Here is a 22,790-nt window from a genome sequence, read left to right as displayed (position 1 = left end):
GGGGCGGGGCGTATTCATCCTCAAGGGGGCGGGGCTTCCCGGGGAAAAATCGGGTCGAGTTGGGGGGAAAAAAATTCTTGGTTATTCATGCTCGAGGGTGTCCGGGGGGGGGGGGGGGGTATGATCGTCTTGAAGGGGGGCGGGGGGGAGGGGGAGGTGCAGGGCTTCCGCGGGTTTAAATCAAGTCTGGGAGTCTCACATTCATCACTACAGTGGTCATTCATCCTTATCGTCAAGATAGCGGCGCTTATTCATGCACAAGGGAGGGGTCGGGGGGGGGGGAGGAGAGGGTAAAGTCGGGTCGAAGAGTCGCCCAAACATTCCTTCGTAAGTTTCCCCTCTCAAACTTGTGTTCCCCCCCCCCCAGACACCCCCCAGCCAGCTGGATAAGCGGGGTGGAAGCTTGAAACACTTGGTAGAGGGGGGTTGGGGCCGAGTTCTGGCGGGGGGAGGGGGGTTGGGACGGGGGAGGGGGGTTGGGACGGGGGAGGGGGGAAGGGAGGAGGGGGAAGAAAGTCCTATAAAGTCCCCCTGCCTGCCTACCTCGGTCCTGTCCCCCCCCCCCCCCGTGTCACCTGGTACCTTTTACAACACTTGGTCATGCAAACAGAGCTGTGGATGAGGCTGCAGCATCCTCAGGGGGGAGATAATGAAGGGATGCTGCAGGATAGTGCCCCCCCCCCCACAATGCTGCTCACAGCATGGCACAGCCTCACAGGAAGGGGGGAGGGGGAGTGAGGCCCTCTGCCTGGTACTTGCCACAATGATGCTATAATTTAATGTGTGTAAATGGCTGTCATGTTTTATATCGAATTACTTGCATGAATGTAGGTCTGTCTGTCTGTGTGAGGGGGGGGAAGGGTAGGCTGGGGGAGGAGGAGTCAGTCTAGACAAAGTGAGACGGAGGAGGCTGGGGGGTGGGGGGGGGCGAGAGAAGTGTAAGCAACAGTCACCTCTTGACAGAGGTAAACAGCAGTCATGTGTGTGTGACCTGTCGTGACCCCCTGGGGAGGGTCTCGTAAGGTCACACAAGGTCACAGTCACCTTCACCCACAGTTACTGTTGGGGGCCTTGCTAAATGGGCCTGGGTTTACCTCTCGTAATTATTTGTGTGGTGTTCTAGTTGGGTTTGTTGTCCTAATTGGTTTATATACACAGTTAAGTGTTACATATTGTAGTCTAGTTCAAGCAACACACACACACACACACACACACACACACACACCTAGTTTGTTACAAGAGAAAGACCTGGGGGTTAATATCACGCCAGACCTGTCCCCTGAAGCTCATATCAATAGGATAACATCAGCGGCATATGCCAGGTTGGCCAACATAAGAACGGCATTTAGAAACTTGCTGTAAGGAATCAGTTCAGAATTTTGTATACCACCTATGTCAGACCAATCCTGGAATATGCGGCTCCAGCATGGAGTCCATATCTAGTCAAGCATAAGACTAAACTGGAAAAAGGTTAAAAGGTTTGCCACCAGAATAGTACCCGAGCTGAGAGATATGAGCTACGAGGAGAGACTACGGGAATTAAACCTCACGTCGCTGGAAGACAGACGAGTTAGGAGGGACATGATCACCACATATAAGATTTTCAAAGGAATTGATAGGGTAGATAAAGACAGGCTATCTAACACAAGGGGCACACGCACTAGGGGACACAGGTGGAAACTGAGTGCCCAAATGAGCCACAGAGATATTAGAAAGAACTTTAAGTGTCAGAGTGGTTGACAAATGGAATGCATTAGGAAGTGATGTGGTGGAGGCTGACTCCATACACAGTTTCAAGTGTAGATATGATAGAACCCAATAGGCTCAGGAACCTGTACACCTGTTGATTGACAGTTGAGAGGCGGGACCAAAGAGCCAGAGCTCAACCCCCGCAAGCACAGCTAGGTGAGCACACACACACACACACACACACACACACACACACACTGCGGGGTGTTGAAGCATTACTGCGGGGAACAACTTGGTATAGAGTTGGCTCCATAGAGGACGTGCCTCGCAGCTCAAATGTCAGGCCGGTAGTGGCTGCCTGGTGTGTGTGGGGGGGGGGGGGAGTGTTGTGGGGGGGCAGGTAACTGGTAATGGTGCGTCTGGTGTGTGTGTGGGGGGGGGGGGGGCTGGAGGGGGCCCTTGTGACTGGTTGTTGTGTGATGGGAGAAGGGGGGGGGGCGGTGTTACAGTAATAAAGTCTACGGAAGTCTTGGTATCAAGAGTCAAGTATCAAATATCAGGGTACAAGACTCGCTATTTAATTACACATGGTAAATGTGTAATTAAATAGCTAATTTAATTTAACCCTCGCTATTTAAATAATTCGTTTTTGTTGGGCTAGGGACCCCGTATATAATGTTACATATATACATATACATGCAAGGCTATTAGAGTCCCCTCCCCCTCCAAAGGTCGAGCTACTGCCCTTGCCCAGGATGTCAACCCCCCCCCCCCCCCCCACAACAGTTGCCTAATTCCCGGGTACCCATTTACTGCTAGGTGGACGGACAGGGGCATGAGGTGAAAGGAAACGTGCCCAACAATATGTGCCGTCTGTGATGACAGATGTGTTGAACACGTGTTGTCATAGTGGCCACAAGCTGAGGTGTACAAGAACAGTTAACACGGAGGAACAACATAACACGTGGTACCGACCTGAGTGTCTTAACCTTAGCCGGGTAAGGAATAATTCCCTTCTACGGAAAGTTCTGTAGACCAGGGGCCAGATTCACGAAAGCATTTACTCAAGTACTTACGAACGTGTACATCTTTCCTCAACCTTTGACGGCTTTGGTTACATTTATTAAACAGTTTACAAGCATGAAAACTTGCCAATCAACTGTTATTGTTATAAACAGCCTCCTGGTGCTTAGGAACTCATTAACTGTTTAATAATTGTAAATAAAGCCGCCAAAGATTGAGAAAAGATATACAGGTTCGTAAGTGCTTACGTAACTGCTTCGTGAATCTGGCCCCAGTTCGCCTTCTCAATAAAGGAACATTCATATTAATAAAAAAAAATTAAAAGTCCAAATTATTTCCATATTGTGTCAATATGGAAATAACAAATATTTTAATATTTAAATCATTATTAACCTTGGCACACAGGAATAATCTGGGGAATATAAATATCCCAATATATCCCTGGTTTCCTGGCGTTAAAAGCCATCACCTGGCACACACAGGAGGGTTGGAGGGGGGGGGGGTGTAAAGTGTATAATTTACACCTAATCACGTAGAGGCTGTGTCCAATTTTATTATTTAACAATAGCAAGAGTTCCTACCAACTATACTTAGCGTCCTGTGATTATTCCGCACATTTGATGGTGCTACATAACCTTCCCGGTTTGGTACCTTCTTGCGATAATTACTTACATACCAACTATTTACGGTCCACGACGAACGACCCACCAGGGCTGTTAGTGGGGGGGGGGGATGGGGCACTTGTCACACAAGCGTAAAATCAATCTCTCACACTCAACACTAATACATACATACACTACATATTGCCTCCAGTAGTAACAAATTAACTAGATTACAGGAGGAAGTAAGGGCTTGTATAGTGTGGGCTTCAACGACACCTGTGTATGGTAAGGTGCACAGCGTACACCTGGCTCCTACCTCTCCCTCAAGTGTCATCAAGGCTCTTGTTGTTACCTGGGGTCAAGTGCACCACAGATCCTTAGGCAGCCAAGAACCCGCCATAGTCAACAGAAAACACAAGTTACCTCACAGGTTGAGGGATGAAATAGTCATGTTGGTGTTGACTATGGCTGGCAGCAGTGGCCTGCCGACCCTCACCCATGTTTTTGTGTGGGTTGACACGGGGGGCGCCGCTCCCCACACTGCCCCCCTGCCTCCACACACTCCTCACTCAACCAAACTGCGAAGAAAACGGGGGCAGTCGGAACAGTCTCAACAAGGCAGTTGAAGCAACCCGTCCTCGACTCGAGTCCATTCCATCCAGCGGTCGACCCCACAGACGCATTCATAAATTTTTACATGCTGTTCATTCAAAACGGGAATTTTCTCAAATATAAATTAATATTATAATAGCATATTGTTAATATATAGACATAGGTTAGGTGTTTAGGTTCTGTTGGCGATTATTTGTATTTGTAGTACTGTGGGTGAAGCATTTACAGCGTTGTGGTTCGAACAAAATTCGTCAGTGAAGCACTTGTTCCGGAAGTGTTCGAACGTCAGCAGTTGAGTCGTGTGTAAACCGTTCTTCATTCATAAACATGGGGTTTGGCGGGTGGATGGAATGAACTTTTGGGTCTTTGTTTTGAGGATGAAATGATGGAGGAGGCTGAAATGCTTCACCCACGTACTACAAATACAACAGCCCGTCCTCCAAACAAAGATCCAAAAGTGATTCCATGCACCCGCCAAACCCCCTATTTATGAATGAAAAGCGGTTTACACACGACTCACAACTGCTGACGTTCGAACATATCCGGAACAAGTGCTTCACTGACGAATTTTGTTCGAACCACAACGCTGTAAATGCTTCACCCACGTACTACAAATACAAATAATCGCCAACAGAACCTAAACACCTAACCTAACCTATGCCTATATATACACAATATGCCAATATATTATAATATTAATTTATACTTGCGAAAATTCCCGTTTTGAATGAACAGCATGTTAAAATTTATGAATGCGTCTGTGGGGTTGACCGCTGAATGTAATGGAGTCGAGGATGGGTTGAAATGCTTCACCTACGTACTACAAATACAAATAATCGCCAACAGAACCTAAACACTTAACCTATGCCTATATATGCACAATATGCTAATATATTAAAATATTCATTGATATTTGCTTCAATAAAAGCCGTTTTCTGATGGTCAAAGCTGCTTTTACAGGTTAGACTGTATTAGTTTAGGATAGATCGTGTTAGGGGGAGTAAGTTAGGTTAGATAGATTTTGAAATCCGTTGGCGAACCGTTTTGCGTACGATATGGTGTGGTTAGGTTAGGTGTTTGTGGCGTGGGTGGTGGTAGGAAATTGTTAGTCGGCTGAGGATTGGTGGAAGCTGAGTCGTAATGATTGATTGATGAAGATTAAGCCACCCAAGAGGTGACACGGGCATGAATAGCCCGAAAGGCTGAGTCGTAGTGGCAGGCGATGATAGTGGAGTTAGCGTAGGGATTATCGCAGCGTATTCGTAGCCTAGGCTACGAATAATAATAATCCTATTAATCCTAGGATTAGCTGCGGGGAAAGGGCCTGGTAGGATCAGGGTGGTGCTTGTGTTGGGGGGGAGTGGGGAGGGGATAATGGAGGGGGTGTGGTGGTGGTGGTGGTGGTGGTGGTAGCAGGTTTAGTTTAATACGGGAAGGAGGGGGGTTGATAGGTTAGGTTAGGTGTCGGAAAGGGTTAGTTTTGGGGGAACTGGATATGGGTGGGGGGGGGGGTAGGGCAGTGGGTGGAAAGTTGAAGTGATGTATTGTGGGCAGTGGTGGAGAAACTAGTGGGGGGTGGAGGTGGGGGTGACATCGGGATGGTTAATATTTGATGACCGGCGAGCAAGACGGGTTTGCTTGCCTGAGTCCTCCTCCGTCTGCCACAATGTCTGCAGGCTGTCTGCTCAACTGTCTGCGTCGCACAGATTGCCTGTCTATCATTGCTCAGGGCGTTTTGATGAATTGCCTGTCTGCTGACTGAAGGTCGCTTTAAATGACTGTCAGTCTTAATGTCTTCCTGTGTGTGTGTGTGTGTGTGTGTGTGTGTGTGTGTGTGTGTGTGTGTGTGTGTGTGTGTGTGTGTGTGTGTGTGTAACTACCTGTCTGCTTACTGGAGTAATTGTGTGTGTGTGCCATTTTTCAGTCTCTCATCTCAACAACAACCACCACCACCACCACTCCTGGACTCTGGTCTAAACCATTACCCACAGCAACCACAGTCAACGTTTAAATGTCCCCCCCCCCCCCCAACAATGCGTTCCCCACTAATAGCTGTTCTTTTCCTCGGTAACAAACAGGACCTAAAATGAGCAACGAGAAAGCAAATTGTTGTGTGAGTGAGCTGATCACAGTCCACTGAAACTTGTTTTTTCGTTGGTGCATTTCCTTTCACCTCACGCATCTCTTCACCTACTAGTAATTAATTATTTCCAGGCAGCTTCCTGGAGATGGTCAGTAGTTGACGTTAGATATACATAGACACGCCCTCGCACACATGACACACTGTACACATGACACTCGCCCCGTGACAAAAGCCGATAAGGAGGATTGAGTGAGAATGTATCCATAACCGTTGACCCATCTTTACTCAGCAGTGGTAGGAGACCTGTTAACTGATTGGCGGGTTGTATTTGAGGGGGACTTATGGGTAAGTCTTACCCTGAGCTACGAGAAGGGAAAGCTCTCAACCTGCTAGCAAGTCACAAGGCGAGAGAGAGAGAGTGAGAGTGCGCGAGAGGGGTGGGAGAGAGAGAGCGAGCCCGAGAGCAAGCATAGAGAGAGGAAAGGTGGTAGAAGTGTTTTGGCGGGAGGGGGAAAGCAGAGCCCATGTACAGCGGGACGGACCCTTCCCTTCTGTGATAGGCGCACCCGTCATGCCCCACAGGCTTGGGTGACGGTGAAGGTGCTCCGACAGATCAAGACCAGCCTAGACACTAGACAACCAGATGTTACCAAGAGGCTTCCACAGGCACTAGGACTGTGGAAGAAATATTGCCGGAACAACCGTGGACATTTTCAAGAGGAAACTAGATTTATTCCTCCAAGGAGTGCCGGACCAACCGGGCTGTGGTGGGTATGTGGGCCTGCGGGCCGCTCCAAGCAACAGCCTGGTGGACCAAACTCTCACAAGTCGAGCCTGGCCTCGGGCCGGGCTTGGGGAGTAGAAGAACTCCCAGAACCCCATCAACCAGGTATCAACCAGGACACCACCCCATGTCAACCATGAATGGTGTTCCAGAGGGTGGTGATGTACACCGGTGGTGGGCGCCACCCTTGCAGTAGCATCAACTAGGAAGGCTCGCATATAATAGCCTATGAAAACTGAACGGCAGGGCAGTCAGTCTTCTCTTAATACGTCGCATTTTTTAACGATCAACCAATCTGGTCCAAAATACGGCAAATTAGAAAGCAATGGAAAAAGCACCGTAATATTGATGCTTTCTGTGCATCAGCCTCGATAGGTTAGAGGGGGTTGATTGGGTTCGTACGTTCATAGTTAGGGGGAAAAAATGCATTTTTCACGAAGTAGTAAATGGAGAGAACGCGCTGTGGAAACGCGCGAACGTGAAAACCGTGACAGCACCACCGTGACAGCTTCACCATCACAGTACCACCGTGACACCACCACGCAACACACCTGGAGACATTTACAACTGGTGTAGACTACGTTCTTGTCATACACGGCCACAAGATGAGAAGCGGCAGGTGGAAGCTTAGATGTCAATAGTGATATAGGGAAGTATTATTACGACTGTCTTAAGGGAAGGATTGTGAGCAAGTAGATGCGGTAGAGGGAACGATTGTAGAGGCTAATTCCATACTAAACTAAAAGGCTGTGTCCAGGAGCTGGAGCATAATCCCCCCCCCCCCTCTTATCACAGGTGTCTATGGAGGGAGAGAAAGATAGATATACGGACATACTACATAATTACACAGGCGGGGTTGAGAGAAACAACAATTTGCAGTCTTGTACTCCTGGTTCTGCCAGCATTGTGGGTCGACTGTACCGGCCTCCTCTCCCCACCCCCCCCCCCTGTCTCTGTCTGTATCTGTGTCTTTATCTATTTAGCTATCTATCTATCTATCCATCTATCCATCTTTCGCGCGCGCTTTATTTTTTTTTATTTATTTAACCATGCTGTCTTCCTTTTTGTCTCCTTTACTTTGGGTGAGAGGTGTGTGGAATTTGGTGTTTTGGGCGGGTGTGTGGGGGCGCTGTGTGGGGCGGAGCGTGATGTGTGGTTTTGCTACTTCCATTGGGTTTCTTGTGAACTTTTTCACTGTGATCATTAAAACTGTCATGAGAAGAGTGGGGGAGGTGGAGAATATGCATAACTGCCTCTGGCTTTCAGCCTCCCTCATCCCACCCTGAAGCCTAGGAATGTTAATTTAAGGAGGGTGTTTAGGGATATTCAGGGGTGCCTCAACTTAATTTGTAACCTAGGGAAGTTAATGCGTCTAAGTCTCTCTAACGCTATTTTGTTTAATTATTATTATTGTGCAGACAATTGATAGGCTACGTGGTATGTATCGCCAGTACCTCTTCGTAATTTTGTTTTTTATTTTGTAACAAAAAACACGTATGTATGATCTTAACAGTAAGCTTTCTGTTGACAGTATTATAGTTTCTATGATGAAATGTCTCCTGCAGGTCTAGAGGTGCCCCTTCGGTCGCCCTTATAAAAATGACGCAAGATATAGTTGGGTTTGTAATTGCAGTGATGCGTATACTTGCAGGCAGCCTTCCAGTGGGTGAACCCGCTGTCCATGCGTCACCTGCGGAACAGGCGTTCTCACCACACCCATATTGTCAAGGTCAGGACACCCCACCTCGGCTCAGTCTGTTCCCTTACACTACCTTACTTAGAACGGTCCGCCAAGGGGGGCTTTAAAACCTACTTTAACCTTTCTCGGACCATGAAAAGCAAATGAGCGTAGCCTAGCCCAAGCTAATATGGTGTAATCTAAGTACATGTTCTTGCCTCAGTTAGTGTAAGCTATACCTAGGTTCTAATAAACTGTTCATTTATGTATAGCTCTGTTCTAGTAACATTTTTGGTTGTTAAAAGACTGCAGCCATTATGGTGTTTAAGACCATGTTCGGTCAGTGTTTTATGCAGTGATTTTTCCTTTTCTCATCTCATTGATCCTTCACCTCGCTTATTAACACAAAATAGTGTAATAGGCAGAAAAAAATCAATTACTCTAACTGTACTTTTGTTATTTTTAATCCACAATTTAAATGATTATGTATTTGAGTTGATTAACGTTGACATTTGCGCAGGGGGAGCTGGAGGAGGTGGAGGCTGTGAGGCGGACCTACCACGTGGCCAAGAGGAAGTCGAGTATGGGGCACGCTGTACCCGCCACACCCGCCACTCCCCCCAGCATGGCTTCTCCGCCCTCCTCCGATGATGACGAGATCATCCACCGCGAGCACGACGAGAGAGAGCCGGCACAACACCCAGAGCAGCCTCGGGAGGAACAAGGTGGTGGTGGTGGTGTGGTAGGAGAGGAGGGCACAGCCCCTCCATCACCATCACATAGGGAAAGGCCAGAGGAAACATTAGAAAACGAATCTTGATGGGATTTTGTCGGCATATAATTTGAATGCCTATAAAACTATACAAGTATTTGCGCATACTATTACTAATAAGTTAGCTATTACCAAACAGCACTGATTAGAAAGCTCTCTAGTTGATTTCTTTTGCTCGCATAACATGTGAAAATTCTCTAGCCAATTCACCTAAGTGATAGTCTAGCTTAATGCACTATTGACACAACCAGTTCCTGCATTTTACCATTCCTTCCATAGACTTGCATATAGTTCCTTTACAGTACCTTAACATTGAAACATTAAAGATGATCACTTCTATTGAAGGAGAGTTAAGTTGTTTATAAATATGCGTGGCCTTGCTAGTAAAGTTGTACTTGAAATTGAAGATGAGAACTACATCAATAGTATATGTTGACTGAAGAGGCGAATACCTCATCCAGAAACATGGTGGATGATTAACTAGACGGGAGACCTCAACATCATAGCTCACTAAGATAACAAACATAAAGGAATAGCATCCAGCTTTCTGCCAGTTTTCTTTTTGATATGTACATACTTTACTGTGTGTGTGTGGTTTAATTACAGCATAATAATACATAATGCAGATCTAATGAAATATTTATAATTATATGGCACCAACACTGAACTATTTTTGCCATGTTGAAGAGTTTTCCCTGAGTGATCAGTGTTCCTGTTCATTCATATACTGTATCTTATTACATTGAATATTGCTTTATCATTAATTAATGCTTCAGCATTCTGTATATAGAACATTAGGAGAGTAGAACATATAGTGAACATTTGGGAAGTAGAAGAACTCCCAGAACCCCATCCAGCTGGTATACTTGCTTTCACTTGGATGGAGTAAGACCTCGTAAATAGTATTTGACAGCTTTGGTCTCCTAGTACTGTTGGCATTGTTTCGTGTCTCATATTCGGGGATCCCATGTTCAATTCCCCCGGCGGAACAGAAATGGTTGGATACATTTCCTTTCACCTAATGCCTCTGTTCACCTTGCAGTCAATAGGTACCCAGGAGTTAGGCAATAGTTAAGGGATTGCATCCTGAGTAGGTCAGTAGTCCGACCTCGGTGGTGGCCTCAGTACAAGCCTGAAGTACAGTACAGTATATATATATACACACACACTAACATTTTTCTATGCTAGTGTATACACAGCCTATATTCACAGGCTTCCTATATCCTTGATAAAATTAATTATTATTAAATGCAGTCCAGTATTACTTTTATCAAATTAAATTGATCACACTTTTTCCTACTGTACCTTGCTAAAATTTACTTTTAGCAAGACATTTTTTAATATGTTTCTGCTGATTAGGAATACATCTTACTTTACAAAATCAATATGTCATCCTTAGAGTTCAAAAATACAGGTTCAAGTCATGATCAGCATGGGGTCCACACCAAAGTATTAATATTATGATAATTGTGTGCAAGATATAATAGATTTGGGTCTGCTGCAGAGTCTAGGTACCCTGGAAACACAAACCGAAACCGTCTCTATTTTCCGCTTGTTACAACTTGTAATAAAGTTGTTACATTTTGGCTTAACGTATTTATGACGTATTAGAACGTTGTTACAACTTGCTATATTGGTTGTTATAACTGGTTAGGAAGTGTTAAAACTTGTTCGAACGTTGTACCAACGTCGTAGTTTCGGTGTGTGTTTGGCGGGTAATGAGGATCAATAACATGACTGTCACAACAGTCTTTGTCCCCTGGGGTTGCACAGGCTAGGATGGCTGCCTTTATTATGAAAGACTTGTCTATACAGAAAAATACCAAGATGAAAGCTTTCTTTTTAATGATGATTCACCTGCTAGGGCTTTTCCCTGTCAATATGTCGTCTAAAAGTGAACTTTGCTGTCATCGTGTTTCTCTAATTTGTTGTTGGCTATTTGTGGTCTTTTATAACTGATTAGACTTGTAGTATAGCATTTGTGTTAAGTGATGGGGTGATTCCAAAGTGCCTAATCTGTGTGCATCATCCTGTCGTCGCGCACAGTAATTGCTTTCACACCTACATAGTAGGTTGATGCCCATGACATTAGACAATACTGAAAATTTGATATTTTTTTTTATTTTTTCATTGGTGTATATTTTCAAATAGTCTTTCCACATCAATGATAAAATCTCCAGAATTTGTGTTGCAAATTTATTGCAAGGCAAGTACTATATTTTTCTACAAGTGTCCATGTAACAAATTATGGAATGGTTTGTTTAATATTCCAATCAAAATTATGCTTTTTTTTTTTTTTTACCTCCATGAACAAGTTGTCAAACAGGATTAGTGTTAGCCTGGAAACAGGTTTTATTTTCTGTAATGTTGGTTTGCTTCCTTTCACTAACCCTCCAGCAAATTGTATTTGTTACTGTAGTTCTTTCATTCAACTACTGTCAAGGAGTTTCCTTACCCTTTCTTTATCCTTTCATTCTTCTATATCATAACTTGCCACATAATTTATCTCTGATTGATTGTGTTTACTTTCAACACAATGAGACATAAAACAAATTTAAAGATTTAACATAATTTAACTTTAATTTTGTTTATTTAAATAATACATTAGAGGGTATTGTGGGTGCAAATGCCAGGCAGGTACAGCTCTTTGGGAAATGATGTCATTTATAAGTTAATCATATTTTCTTATTTTGCTTTAAATTAAGTCTTCCTTTTTAGTTTTATTCTACATCGTTGTGATGGAGTGAAACAAACATAAATTTATGAGAAAATCTTTGGAGCAAGGTGGTGGAGTCGACTCCGTATCCTTGATCACTCCAGATGCACCTCTTTGGACCATCTGGGGTGACCTAGGCCGTATCCTCGATCACTCCAGATGCACCTCTTTGGACCATCTGGGGTGACCTAGGCCGTATCCTCGTTCACTCCAGATGCACCTCTTTGGACCATCAGGGGTGACCTAGGCCGTATCCTCGATCACTCCAGATGCACCTCTTTGGACCATCAGGGGTGACCTAGGCCGTATCCTCGATCACTCCAGATGCACCTCTTTGGACCATCTGGGGGTGACCTAGGCCGTATCCTCGATCACTCCAGATGCACCTCTTTGGACCATCAGGGGTGACCTAGGCCGTATCCTCGATCACTCCAGATGCACCTCTTTGGACCATCTGGGGGTGACCTAGGTTGCAGATTCGATCCCACTGTCCTGCTCCAAAGATATTCTCATTGATATATGAAGATATATGAGAAAGCTATTGAAAGCTTATATGAGAAATGTGTGTATTTATATACTTGGAATGTATATATTAATGTATATGTATACATATACACAATGTGTATATTTATTTCATATGCAGGTATATGATAGCTAATTGAGAGAGCTACCATCCCAAAGATATTGGTATTTCAGTGTGTAAACATAGATTTGTTTGACTTGGAATTCAGGCAATCAAGATAGCATCTCTCTGTGGTTTGGACATTCCAGGTAATTACAAGAGCTTGCCTAATGGAACAATTATGGTTGTACCATTATGCTTATGTTAACCCTTCAATTACATTATTGCTTTCATCTTAAGAATTTAATATAAACAAGATATGCAAATGGTTATGCAAGTTGCTCTAATTGATAAAATATGAATAGCGTAGTATTTGAAAAATTATACATGATATTTTATGTATTACATCAGAGCTACATCATTGTGTGTATTATAGTCTTTCCTTTCATGGCTGATGCTTCCATTAATAAGTGTGTCACTTGCCGTATGTAGTACATTAGTGTGATTCTTTAAACCAGGTCATTTTATCCTGTTGTTTAGGAATTAGACTTAAGAAAAGTTAATTATTTGTATTCCAGATTCTGGTTAACTGTTGTTTTAGCTTGGAAATAATTATTACTGTATTTGTATTGAAAACATTGCTTGTATGTTAAATTCTCATTGTGTGAATAGATTGTTTTCCAAGTTAAAATACATCTCATTGTGTTTATTGTAAAAATTATAATGAATCTTTTTATTGTATTGCCTCAAGGGAGGCCTGAATGTATTTTTGTAAATTCTCAACAATATTGCCACTTACACAAAACGTTTGACAATGATATTACACATATTACTAGTCCAAGTATAATGATGAAATGGTTATTGCACTCAAGACTCTTCATGTACTGTATCTTGACCCATCAGGGTTGGTTTTTATACAATAATAGTTCAAACACTGTAACTAGTAAGAGTTGATATGTACAATTTGCTGCAAGTGTTGTTAGTTCCAATTTTTATGGCATGGACAAATGATTTAAGAGTACAGTACTGTAGTTGTATCCACTTAAAATTTTATGTGACATTCACATTTCTAGTTTAGGTTCTTGCTCAAATGAAGCAACAGTATTACTGTATGTTTTATGAAGAAGAAAGTACATACCGGTATTATGTCCCCAGATGGAATGGGAAAGAGACCAATGGTGAAACAGGGGTTAGATTCACAAAAAAGTTATGCAAACACCTACGAATCTGAATATCTTTTCTCAATTTTTGGCTGCTTTGTTTACAATTATTAAACAGTTAATGAGCTCCGAAGCATCAGGAGGCTGTTTATAACAATAACAATAGTTGGTTGGCCAGTTTTCATGCTTGTAAACTGTATAATAAATGTAACCAAAGCCATCAAAGATTGACGAATGGTGTACACGTTCGTAAGTACTTGCGTAACCGCTTCGTGAATCTGGCCTCAGGAGAAGGATGAGAAGCACAATATAACCACAGAGGGTGGAAGGTTACCTATAGTATACGGTCACCTCAAATGGAAGCTCACTTCAAGTTTTGTAAGAACAAATGCATTAGTGTGCATCTGATGGTGTATCTCATAAAGTTGTCACCGAAGATTTATATCATGCTTTGGGTTGTTCTTATTTTTTTTTCATAGTGTTTGCTCATACTTTGAAACATTCCCAGATATTAAAGCTTTCCCAGTTATTTTTAGTTTATACCATGAAAGGTATGTTATTTTAAGAACAGTATTTCCTTTTGTGTTGGGTGGTGGAAAATACTTCAGTTCTATGCTAACAATAAAGTTAGTACACACATAAGATGTTAAATGACATTTTTAAACACCATATTATATTATTCTTGCTAGTCATGGCATGTGCACATTGCATTTGTTGGCATTTTAACACTCAGTGAAACTCTGATTAGCAGAGGTTAATAATATTGTATGTTGATTATGTGCTTCTGTAGTCATAGTTTTAATGTAGAAATTTGTTATTCATCAACTTAATTGCTGTTGAAATTAAATATGAATCTCATGTGTAGATGCATAATATTTTGTTGATTGACATAAATTTAATATACTGTATGCAGAGAATAAGTCACAATAGCATGGCTGAAAATTAAGACACCCGACCCACAAATCTGAAAATAAAGAAATTAACAATGTTTCAGTCCATCCTGGACCAATATCACATAGACCAAAACAGCGTCAATTCTTCCCTTTCAGATTTGTGGGTTGGGTGCCTAATCTATTGTAGTTTTAAGTTATTGGAAACTTTCTTAAAAACTGATTCTGCTCGATCAAAGCCTTGTAGTAAACTGATCAACTGCTGTAATTACAAATGCATAGGATGTAATCCAAAAATATAATTTCTTGTGCATTATTTCTTCAGCCCGTCCTCCTAAGGTTTCCCAATGTCAAAAAACTGTCGTACTAAAGTGCCCTTACGCTAACCTACCAGAGGACCCAAAATAGGAAATGGGACAGTACTGTATGTCAATTTCGTGAGCTGCTTCCATTGTCTAGTACAACAATTTTTGGCCTTGGGTAGAGTATGCGTCAAAATGAGACGCTCTGTTAGGAGGACGGGCTGATTTCTCTTGGGAGCAACACTTTATGAAGTTGCAGGAGATCGTCTCCTTTGCAGGGTTGGCCTCATACAAATTCTTTCCAGATATTCTAGTTACTGTATCTTTAAATGTAAAATAAGTAGGTTAATGGCATAATATGGTTAATGGTAGTAGGTTAATGGCATAATATGGTTAATGGTAGTAGGTTAAAGACATAATATGGTTAATGGCATAATATGTTAAATTTGCCCTCTTCACTTGTATTATGATACATTTAATATCAGTACTCTACATTTTTTTTTTTTTTTTTTGGTATGTTGAATGCAAATATAATTATACAAATAATACTGCATTGGAAACACACCTTCAAAAAGACATGAGTGCTTTGTAGAAAGTTTAGTGCACAGCAGCAAAAATGAACTCCATGTCTACAAGGGGAAATGGCTTCAAGCTCTATCATACAATGTAGGATAAACAATATGAAAAGCATTTTCACCATGAAATTGCTAACTTGTCAAAGCTGTAAATGCAAAAACAGTCCCACTCAAAGTTTGGAAAAATTTCTCAATGACATCAGAGGGACATGAACAAATCCACAAGGTCCGTGACGAGAGTTCGAACCTACGTCCAAGAGGATCCCAGACGCTGCCTTAATCGACTGAGCTACGACATGGTTAAAAGAATTGCAACCGGGAAATCGTCCTGATTTACTCACGGTGCCTGCAGTCTTTCTGAGACACAAACCAGGGTTTTACGCAATTCCCCCATGCACCCGAGCTATGTCAATAAGTTGTTCTACCTCTTCGCCCTCACTTCATTACACACAGAAATCACAATAGCATGATGCATCAAATGAACAAATCCACAAGGGCCGTGACAATGGTTTGAACCTAAGTCCGAGAGGATCGCTCTTGGGTGCATGGGGAAATTGGATCCCTCTGGTGCATGGGGGAATTGGATCCCTCTGGTGCATGGGGGAATTGGATCCCTCTGGTGCATGGGGGAATTGCGTAAAACCCTGGTTTGTGTCTCGGAGAAACTTCAGGAACCGTTGGTAAATTGGGATGATTTCCTGGCTGCAATTCTTACAATGTAATGTAATGTAGCTCAGTCGATTAAGGCAGCGTCTGGGATCCTGTCGGACATACGTTCGAACCCTCGTCACGGCCCTTGTGGATTTGTTGAATTGATGCATCACGCTATTGTGATTTCTGTGTGTAACAGAGGGACATTTGACAAGCCAATGGCTTTATGGTCCCCCCCATCAAGGCCACTGGAGATGATGGCTAAATTCAGGTTAATGTAGACATAAACAATGTGTACGTGCACTCAAGTCCAACTTGTAAAGCACAGCACCTAAACTATTGGGGTCACCTCAAAGCTCTCAAAATATACTCTCTAGAAAGGAGATGAGAAAGAATCAAATTATATATACAGTATAGCAAATGGGAAAACACTGGAGGGCCAGGTCTCAAATTTGCACAGTAAAATAACAACATAATGGAGTGAATGATATGGAAGGAAATGCAAAATAGAGCCAGTGAAGAGTAGAGGTGTCATAGGCACAATCAGAGAATACTGCGTGAACATCAAGAGGGCCATGGTTGCTCAAATGTCCTCCCAGCAAATGTAAGAAATAATGCCGTAATAAAAGTGAAAGTCTTCAAGAAAAAACTGAACAGTTTTCTGCAAGAAATGCCAGACCAATGAAGCCGTAGTGGATATATGGGCCTGCTGGCCACTCCAAGCAACAGCCTGTTGGAGCAAGCTCTCACAAGTCAAGTCTGGCCCCAGACCGGGCTTTGGGAGCAGAAGAATGACCAAAACTTAATTTAGGTACAATTCAAGGCAGTATCTTCCCCACCTCTGGTCTAGGAAGAACTATCAGGCTTCCTGTCCTGGACATTGAGAAACCATTTAACTACAGTAATTACTTTATTTTTTGTTTATAGAATATATACCAATGATGACAATTGTAAGATGAATGCATAAAATGCATGCATAATTGAATGCATAAAATATCTCGGGTGTCACTAAATTGATTCTTGGTTTAGTATTTAAACCAGTGGCATGTTGAATTATAGAATATTGAGGAATGTTGATTATATGCTGGTGAGCCAATTTTATTGAATTTGTAAACAGTGAAATTTGTAATGTAATTAATATGTGAGTGATATAAATATACTAATGTAAACTAGAATAGCAGGATCATGCCTGGGCTGTGATGGAGGAGAGCTTTACTAGCATGTTGAGACAACCTCTGAGCATTAAATAATAAGATGTCTGCATTCCTTAACTCTAGGGTTAGAAAGCTTTTAGTGGGTGCTTAGGGTAAGTAATGGTTACAACGAGATTCATTATATTATTAAAATGAGCAATTGTTTTATATCTGTCACTGATGATTTCAGAAATGTCTTTTTCAAAAAGAAATAACAGCATTAATGACCATATTTATATGTGGCAACTTGAGTAACAATGTTCTAAGTTTCAATTCCAGACTGAAAATGTGTTGTGGATATTGTTTAATTAAGGTTTATTGGGGAAAACTGATCATGTATATACTGCTGGTGTACAATAGCCTCTGGCTTATTTGTCAAAGTTTCCAGAGAATTAAGTATACTGTATAAAAATGTCTGAATTTCGTTTGAATGCCATTTAGTTTCAATCTTTCTTGTTCACCAGTAGATTTGTATATTTCAAATGTAAAAAATATATGCTGGTTTCTAAATGCTATTAAATTTTGTCTCAGGGAAGTGTTAGAGTGCCATAATACAAGAGTCTGGAAGAGTGTGAACTGTGTGTGAATGTTTAGGTGGCAAGTGCCAGTTGGGTATTACAGTACCAGCGTTTATAAGAACACAAGAACACATTGTCAGGCGATGTGAACATTAGATGCTATTGTCTGGTTTCTAAAGTTCATTGTTAGTAGCCAGAACTTCACAAACGGTACCAGTACAGTATGTGAACAATTAAAGGATCAATGTACAAATATCAAATGAGCATAGTATTCTGCTTTTGGGTCTTGATTCAGAGCTTGATTAAGTGCGTGTTTGATCATGAACTCCTGTACAGTATTATTATTGGAAGTCAGGCCAAAGATAATTTCATATATACTAATGTAAATTCTGTTAGCTGACTTATTCCAACTCAAGATAACCATAATCAGGCGATGTTCATTTCATTCAGAGGCTGACCCCAAAGAGGCATTCATCAGTTTTAATATGCCAATCATTCAAAATAAAAATTTTCTAAAATATAATATTATATATTAGCATATATGCATATTTAGACATATGTAAGGTTAGGCATTTAGGTTGTTTGACTATTAATTTGTATTTAAAGTATATGGGTGAAGCATTTGCAGCATTGTAATTCAACCAGAGGTTGTCAGCAAAACACTGGTAGGAAAAAAATGTTCGAATACTGTATCATTAGTCGAGTTGTGTGTAAACCATTTTTATTCATTAACGAGCAGTTGGCCATTGTTGCCCCCTCGGTAGATGGTGCCTTAGGATTGTGGAGGGGGGTGGGGCCTCTTGTGCGCCACCCGCAGGTAAGAATCCAGCTCCCCTCTCCTGCATGCTATGACGGTGTACAAGTTAAACATACCCCCCATATGTTGACTGTGTATAGAGTCCTGTGCATGCCCTTATGTTCCTTCATATGGGAGTTGAGCCTACCTGGGATTGCGACCCCTGGATGACAACACGCTTCTTTGGTGAGGGAATGGGTAAAATGGGAGGTTTAGTGTGACCTACCTGAATCAGTCGGCTTGTCTGGTTAGCCCCGCCTAGTTAGACATTGGGTTAAGTGAGCTTTGTAGGGTTGGTACCCCTTTTGGTCTCTGGGATGCCATTTGGCCCTGCAATGGTGAACCATGTAAACTGTTTTGGTTACACCTGAGGTTGCTTACCCTTGGGCTAGTGCCTCCCATGTGTGCTTCATGGTGGGTGAGTTACTAGGCAGGGAAGTCTAAATTGGTTTACGTTTATGTATACTTTAGACCCTTTTTTCCTTTCTCCGACTTGTGGGGTGGGTAACCAGGACCCCCCTTCCAAATTGGACCATGATGGAAGAACAGGCCTACGTTGGGCCCAGAACCGACTTCGTCTCTGACTACCCCTCCTGACTCTGCCTCCTAATTTCATGGCTGGCTTGAGCGCCAAGCCCACTGTGGTGACTACCTCGTCCCCTTCATACTGTCAGGACCATTTTCGATGGTAGGACCCATTCTGCCTTTTGTTATCCTTGCCAGTGCCAGATGCTCCATTCACGAGTACTGTATATTCTTTCTCCATGCCAATGCAATAGGTGTAGGAAGCTTGGTCTTGGTTCTTCAGCAAGAGCCAAGATGTCCGAGATGTCCCTTTGCTCCTTGTGTGGTGACCCTGGATATTCTCTTTCTTTAAACCCCCCTCGTCTCCTCAATCTGTGACCACAAGTGTTCCTCTTGGACCTTCCATCCGTTGTTTCCAGTCCTTCCCACTAGTCTCCCTCCTGCCAGGTTAGTCCCAGTTTCTGTACTTCTGCCTCTTCCTTGGAGCCTCCCACAAGCCTTTCTTTTGGGTTGTTGGCAATGTCTCAATGTCATTCCATCCTTGCCCCAATAGTGTGTCCCACCTGCAAAGCTTGGAAGACTTTGACCCACATAGTAAAGGCTTCTACCACTCCTATTATTATGAAATGCCATTTTTCAACATTTTTCTTTGCACACAAATTGTTGTCCTCTTCACAGATGGGTCTAAGTCTGCCAACGGTATTGGTTACTCTTTAGTCTTCCTGAATCAAACCTGTATATGCAGCCTACCTCTGGAAGCTAGCATCTTCATGTCTGAATTGTATGCATTTGTGTATGCTTTTCACATTTTCCATCATCAATGCAGATTCAAGACAGTTTTGCTGGGTTCCCAGCTATATTGGTATTCCCATAAATGAGTGCAGACACTGCCATTAAGCAGGCTATTTGCACATGGCCTTCCAGAAAAGGAGTTCCTTACTTTGATTTCTACTCGGTCAGTCATTCCTTGGTCCAGAGACCGTTGGTTTTGCGTTACAGGTAACAAACTGTGTGCTCGTAAGGGTAGCTTGTTACCTGGGTCTTCCTTCCTCCTACCACCGTAATCAGTGGTGAAAGCAGCTCTGGCGAGGTTGCATATTGGCCACATGCACTTAACTCGCAGGCACTTAAATGGAACACAGCCCTGTTCCTTATCCAAACTACATTGTTCCTCTTACAGTCATACAATCTTTTAGAATGTCCTGATTTTAAAAATGTTGGTGCATCTTGCTTCCCAATCTGTTCCTAGATAGGATCTTTGGTGATTGATACCTTCGATGTCACTCGCCTTATGTGCTTTTTTTTCTCGTATTGGCATCGTAGGGTGATATTTAGTGCCTTTTGAATATTCAGCAACACTGATGGTGCTACACAAGGCTCCCCTTCTTGGTGCCCTCTTTTGATAATTACTTTGTCATTGTTGATGAGGATTGATGGCTTTGGACAGAGGTCATTAGTAAAGCACTGAGAAATGTTTGAACGTCATCAGTTTTGAGTCGCATGTAAAGCATTTTTCATTCATAAATAGGGGTTTGGTGGGTGCATGAAATGAACATTTTGGTCTTTGTTGATGACAGGCTGCCTTATTCAGAGTTCAACATGTGAAAATTAAAATTTCCACTTGCTACTTAATGATGTTGAATTATTTCGATGATAACCATAATGAAACCAACATAAGGAAAACAGCTCTGTTATCTTTTGTCAAGTCAGCACTGCTCAGAGTTGGAACAAAGAGTGTCCAGTTTTCTCTAAAGGAATTTAATGAAAACTTGTTAACATCCTTTTTAGATTTTTATTACAATTGAAAACCATTAATGTACAATTTGTTTGAAATTTGTTTTCAGCAGCACATTTTCAATTAACGAAATATTCAGTCACAATTGTCCATTTCTATTAGCATTAAATAGGAACAAAGAACTTAAAATTGTGAATTTACTTTAAGCAAATAATTATGCATATACACCTATTTTATATGCACTATACTGTATGCATACTCATTACACAATGTACTGTATATATTTAAATAACTACACACCCTCTGCACAACTCTACATAGTGCAGTGGGTGTGAATAGTGCAATAGGTGTACACATATTGCAAAAAAATTGTGTTTATGTAGTGGGTGTAAACATAGTCCACTGGGTGTGTATTTCTACACAACACAGTATATGTTGTGCAATGGATGAACATACACTGTAGAGTGTGTTTATGTAAATCCACTGAACTGTGCACACAACATTGAATTACACACCCATATGCCTAATTATATATATACATACAGGCATATAGCAGTATACCTATAAACATACAGCAGAATGCTTATATACATATGACATACAGCAGTATGCCTATATAGGCATACTGCTGTATGCCTATATATAGGCATACTGCTGTATGCCTATATATAGGCATACTGCTGTATGCCTATATATTTTATATACACGGTATATGCATGCATATACCATTCCTCGGCTGTATACATATAATTGCAATATAACGGTTAATGATTTTCTTTATATAAATTTAAAAATGTACTTACACTATGGCCTTGTATTTAACATGATCTGTTGAATTTGATTTAATTTAAAAATTTAATTGTACTGCAATAAAATAAAAGTAATATCACTTGTTAATATTTTCTTTTCCAAAAGCAACTAATTACCTTAACCACTGTATGAGCAGTAGCTTAACCCCTTTTCCTGTGCCCATCATACATGTCTACTGATTGGGTGAGAATACCAAAAGTAAACGGACACCATTTTGAGAAAAAATAAAAATTGTGGACACCGTTCCTGGGTAATAAGCATCAGTACTGTAGTTACTAACCAAAGGTGGCACAGGCATCATGAGCTAACAGTACTGCTGTTCAGCTTGTATCCACGGCATCACAATATAAACTTGTGCAAAATGATTTATATTCACAATTTACCGACCAGGATGCTGATAATACAGCCTGTAATAGCAACATTGTCCCTAGAGTTGCGGGTATATCGTTATCTGTACTACTATTTTTTTTTTTAAGAATCTATGTAGCAAAATATTTTCCAATGCTATTCATTGAGCCTAAATGAACAAGAGTTACACAAGTATTCAGCAGTTTAATAACATTAAACTGTTTGAATACTCTAGCTTATGCTGTTTCATTATGTGCAATAAGCAGCATGCTACAGTACTGTATTATCAGATGAATAGCTGATTTGCCTAAAATGTTTTACCACGAGCACCAGCAAATACCAGTACAGTATTAAACAGTTTCAAACTAAATATTTGCAGAATACTGAATAGTCGAAAGTAGTCTTTAACAGTCACTGATGGTTAATAAGTGTAGTTATAATGAGTTCACAACCATCATTACATAAAGGACAAGACTGATACAAACAGGTGGTAGATACTCAGACTTAAATGAGACGAGCGTGTGCATATGATGGAATGGCCTTTAACCTGATCATAAGAAAAGACAGGGGTACTTGAAATGCATTCCACCTTGTACCTTACGAGATTTACTGTGCATGTCGTGTGTACTGTTTGTATCAGTGGTTCAGCATTTCTTAACAGGATCTTGCTTCATCTTTCATCATCCTGTCATCTTGGTAGGTATCACAAGTTGCTGTAAAATTAAAAACGTAGTTAGAAGAGAGAAAGTAATTATCGAATGAAGGC

General features: G+C 41.7%; 1 protein-coding gene across 2 annotated transcripts in view; it reads left to right on the top strand.

Annotated features, from left to right (window-relative positions):
- LOC123766787 (TBC1 domain family member 2B) overlaps positions 1-21,758 on the top strand; it is a 425,460-nt gene extending 403,702 nt beyond the window's left edge. Inside the window, exons 16-18 of one of the 2 annotated variants that reach the window (XR_011223356.1) lie at positions 8,445-8,522; positions 8,992-15,248; positions 15,280-21,758. Coding sequence is in view for 1 of the 2 variants with exons in the window: in XM_069307576.1 (XP_069163677.1) it covers positions 8,445-8,522; positions 8,992-9,291 (378 nt within the window). In the remaining variant the exon portion in view is untranslated. Of the gene's footprint in view, positions 1-8,444; positions 8,523-8,991 lie in introns of both variants that reach the window. The other variant, XM_069307576.1, reaches the window with a different exon arrangement.
- The last annotated feature ends 1,032 nt before the right edge of the window (positions 21,759-22,790 follow it).

Source organism: Procambarus clarkii, chromosome 60 (assembly GCF_040958095.1).
Source record: "Procambarus clarkii isolate CNS0578487 chromosome 60, FALCON_Pclarkii_2.0, whole genome shotgun sequence".
Classification (NCBI taxonomy): Eukaryota; Metazoa; Arthropoda; class Malacostraca; order Decapoda; family Cambaridae; genus Procambarus; species Procambarus clarkii.
This window is presented reverse-complemented; position numbering and strand designations above follow the sequence as displayed.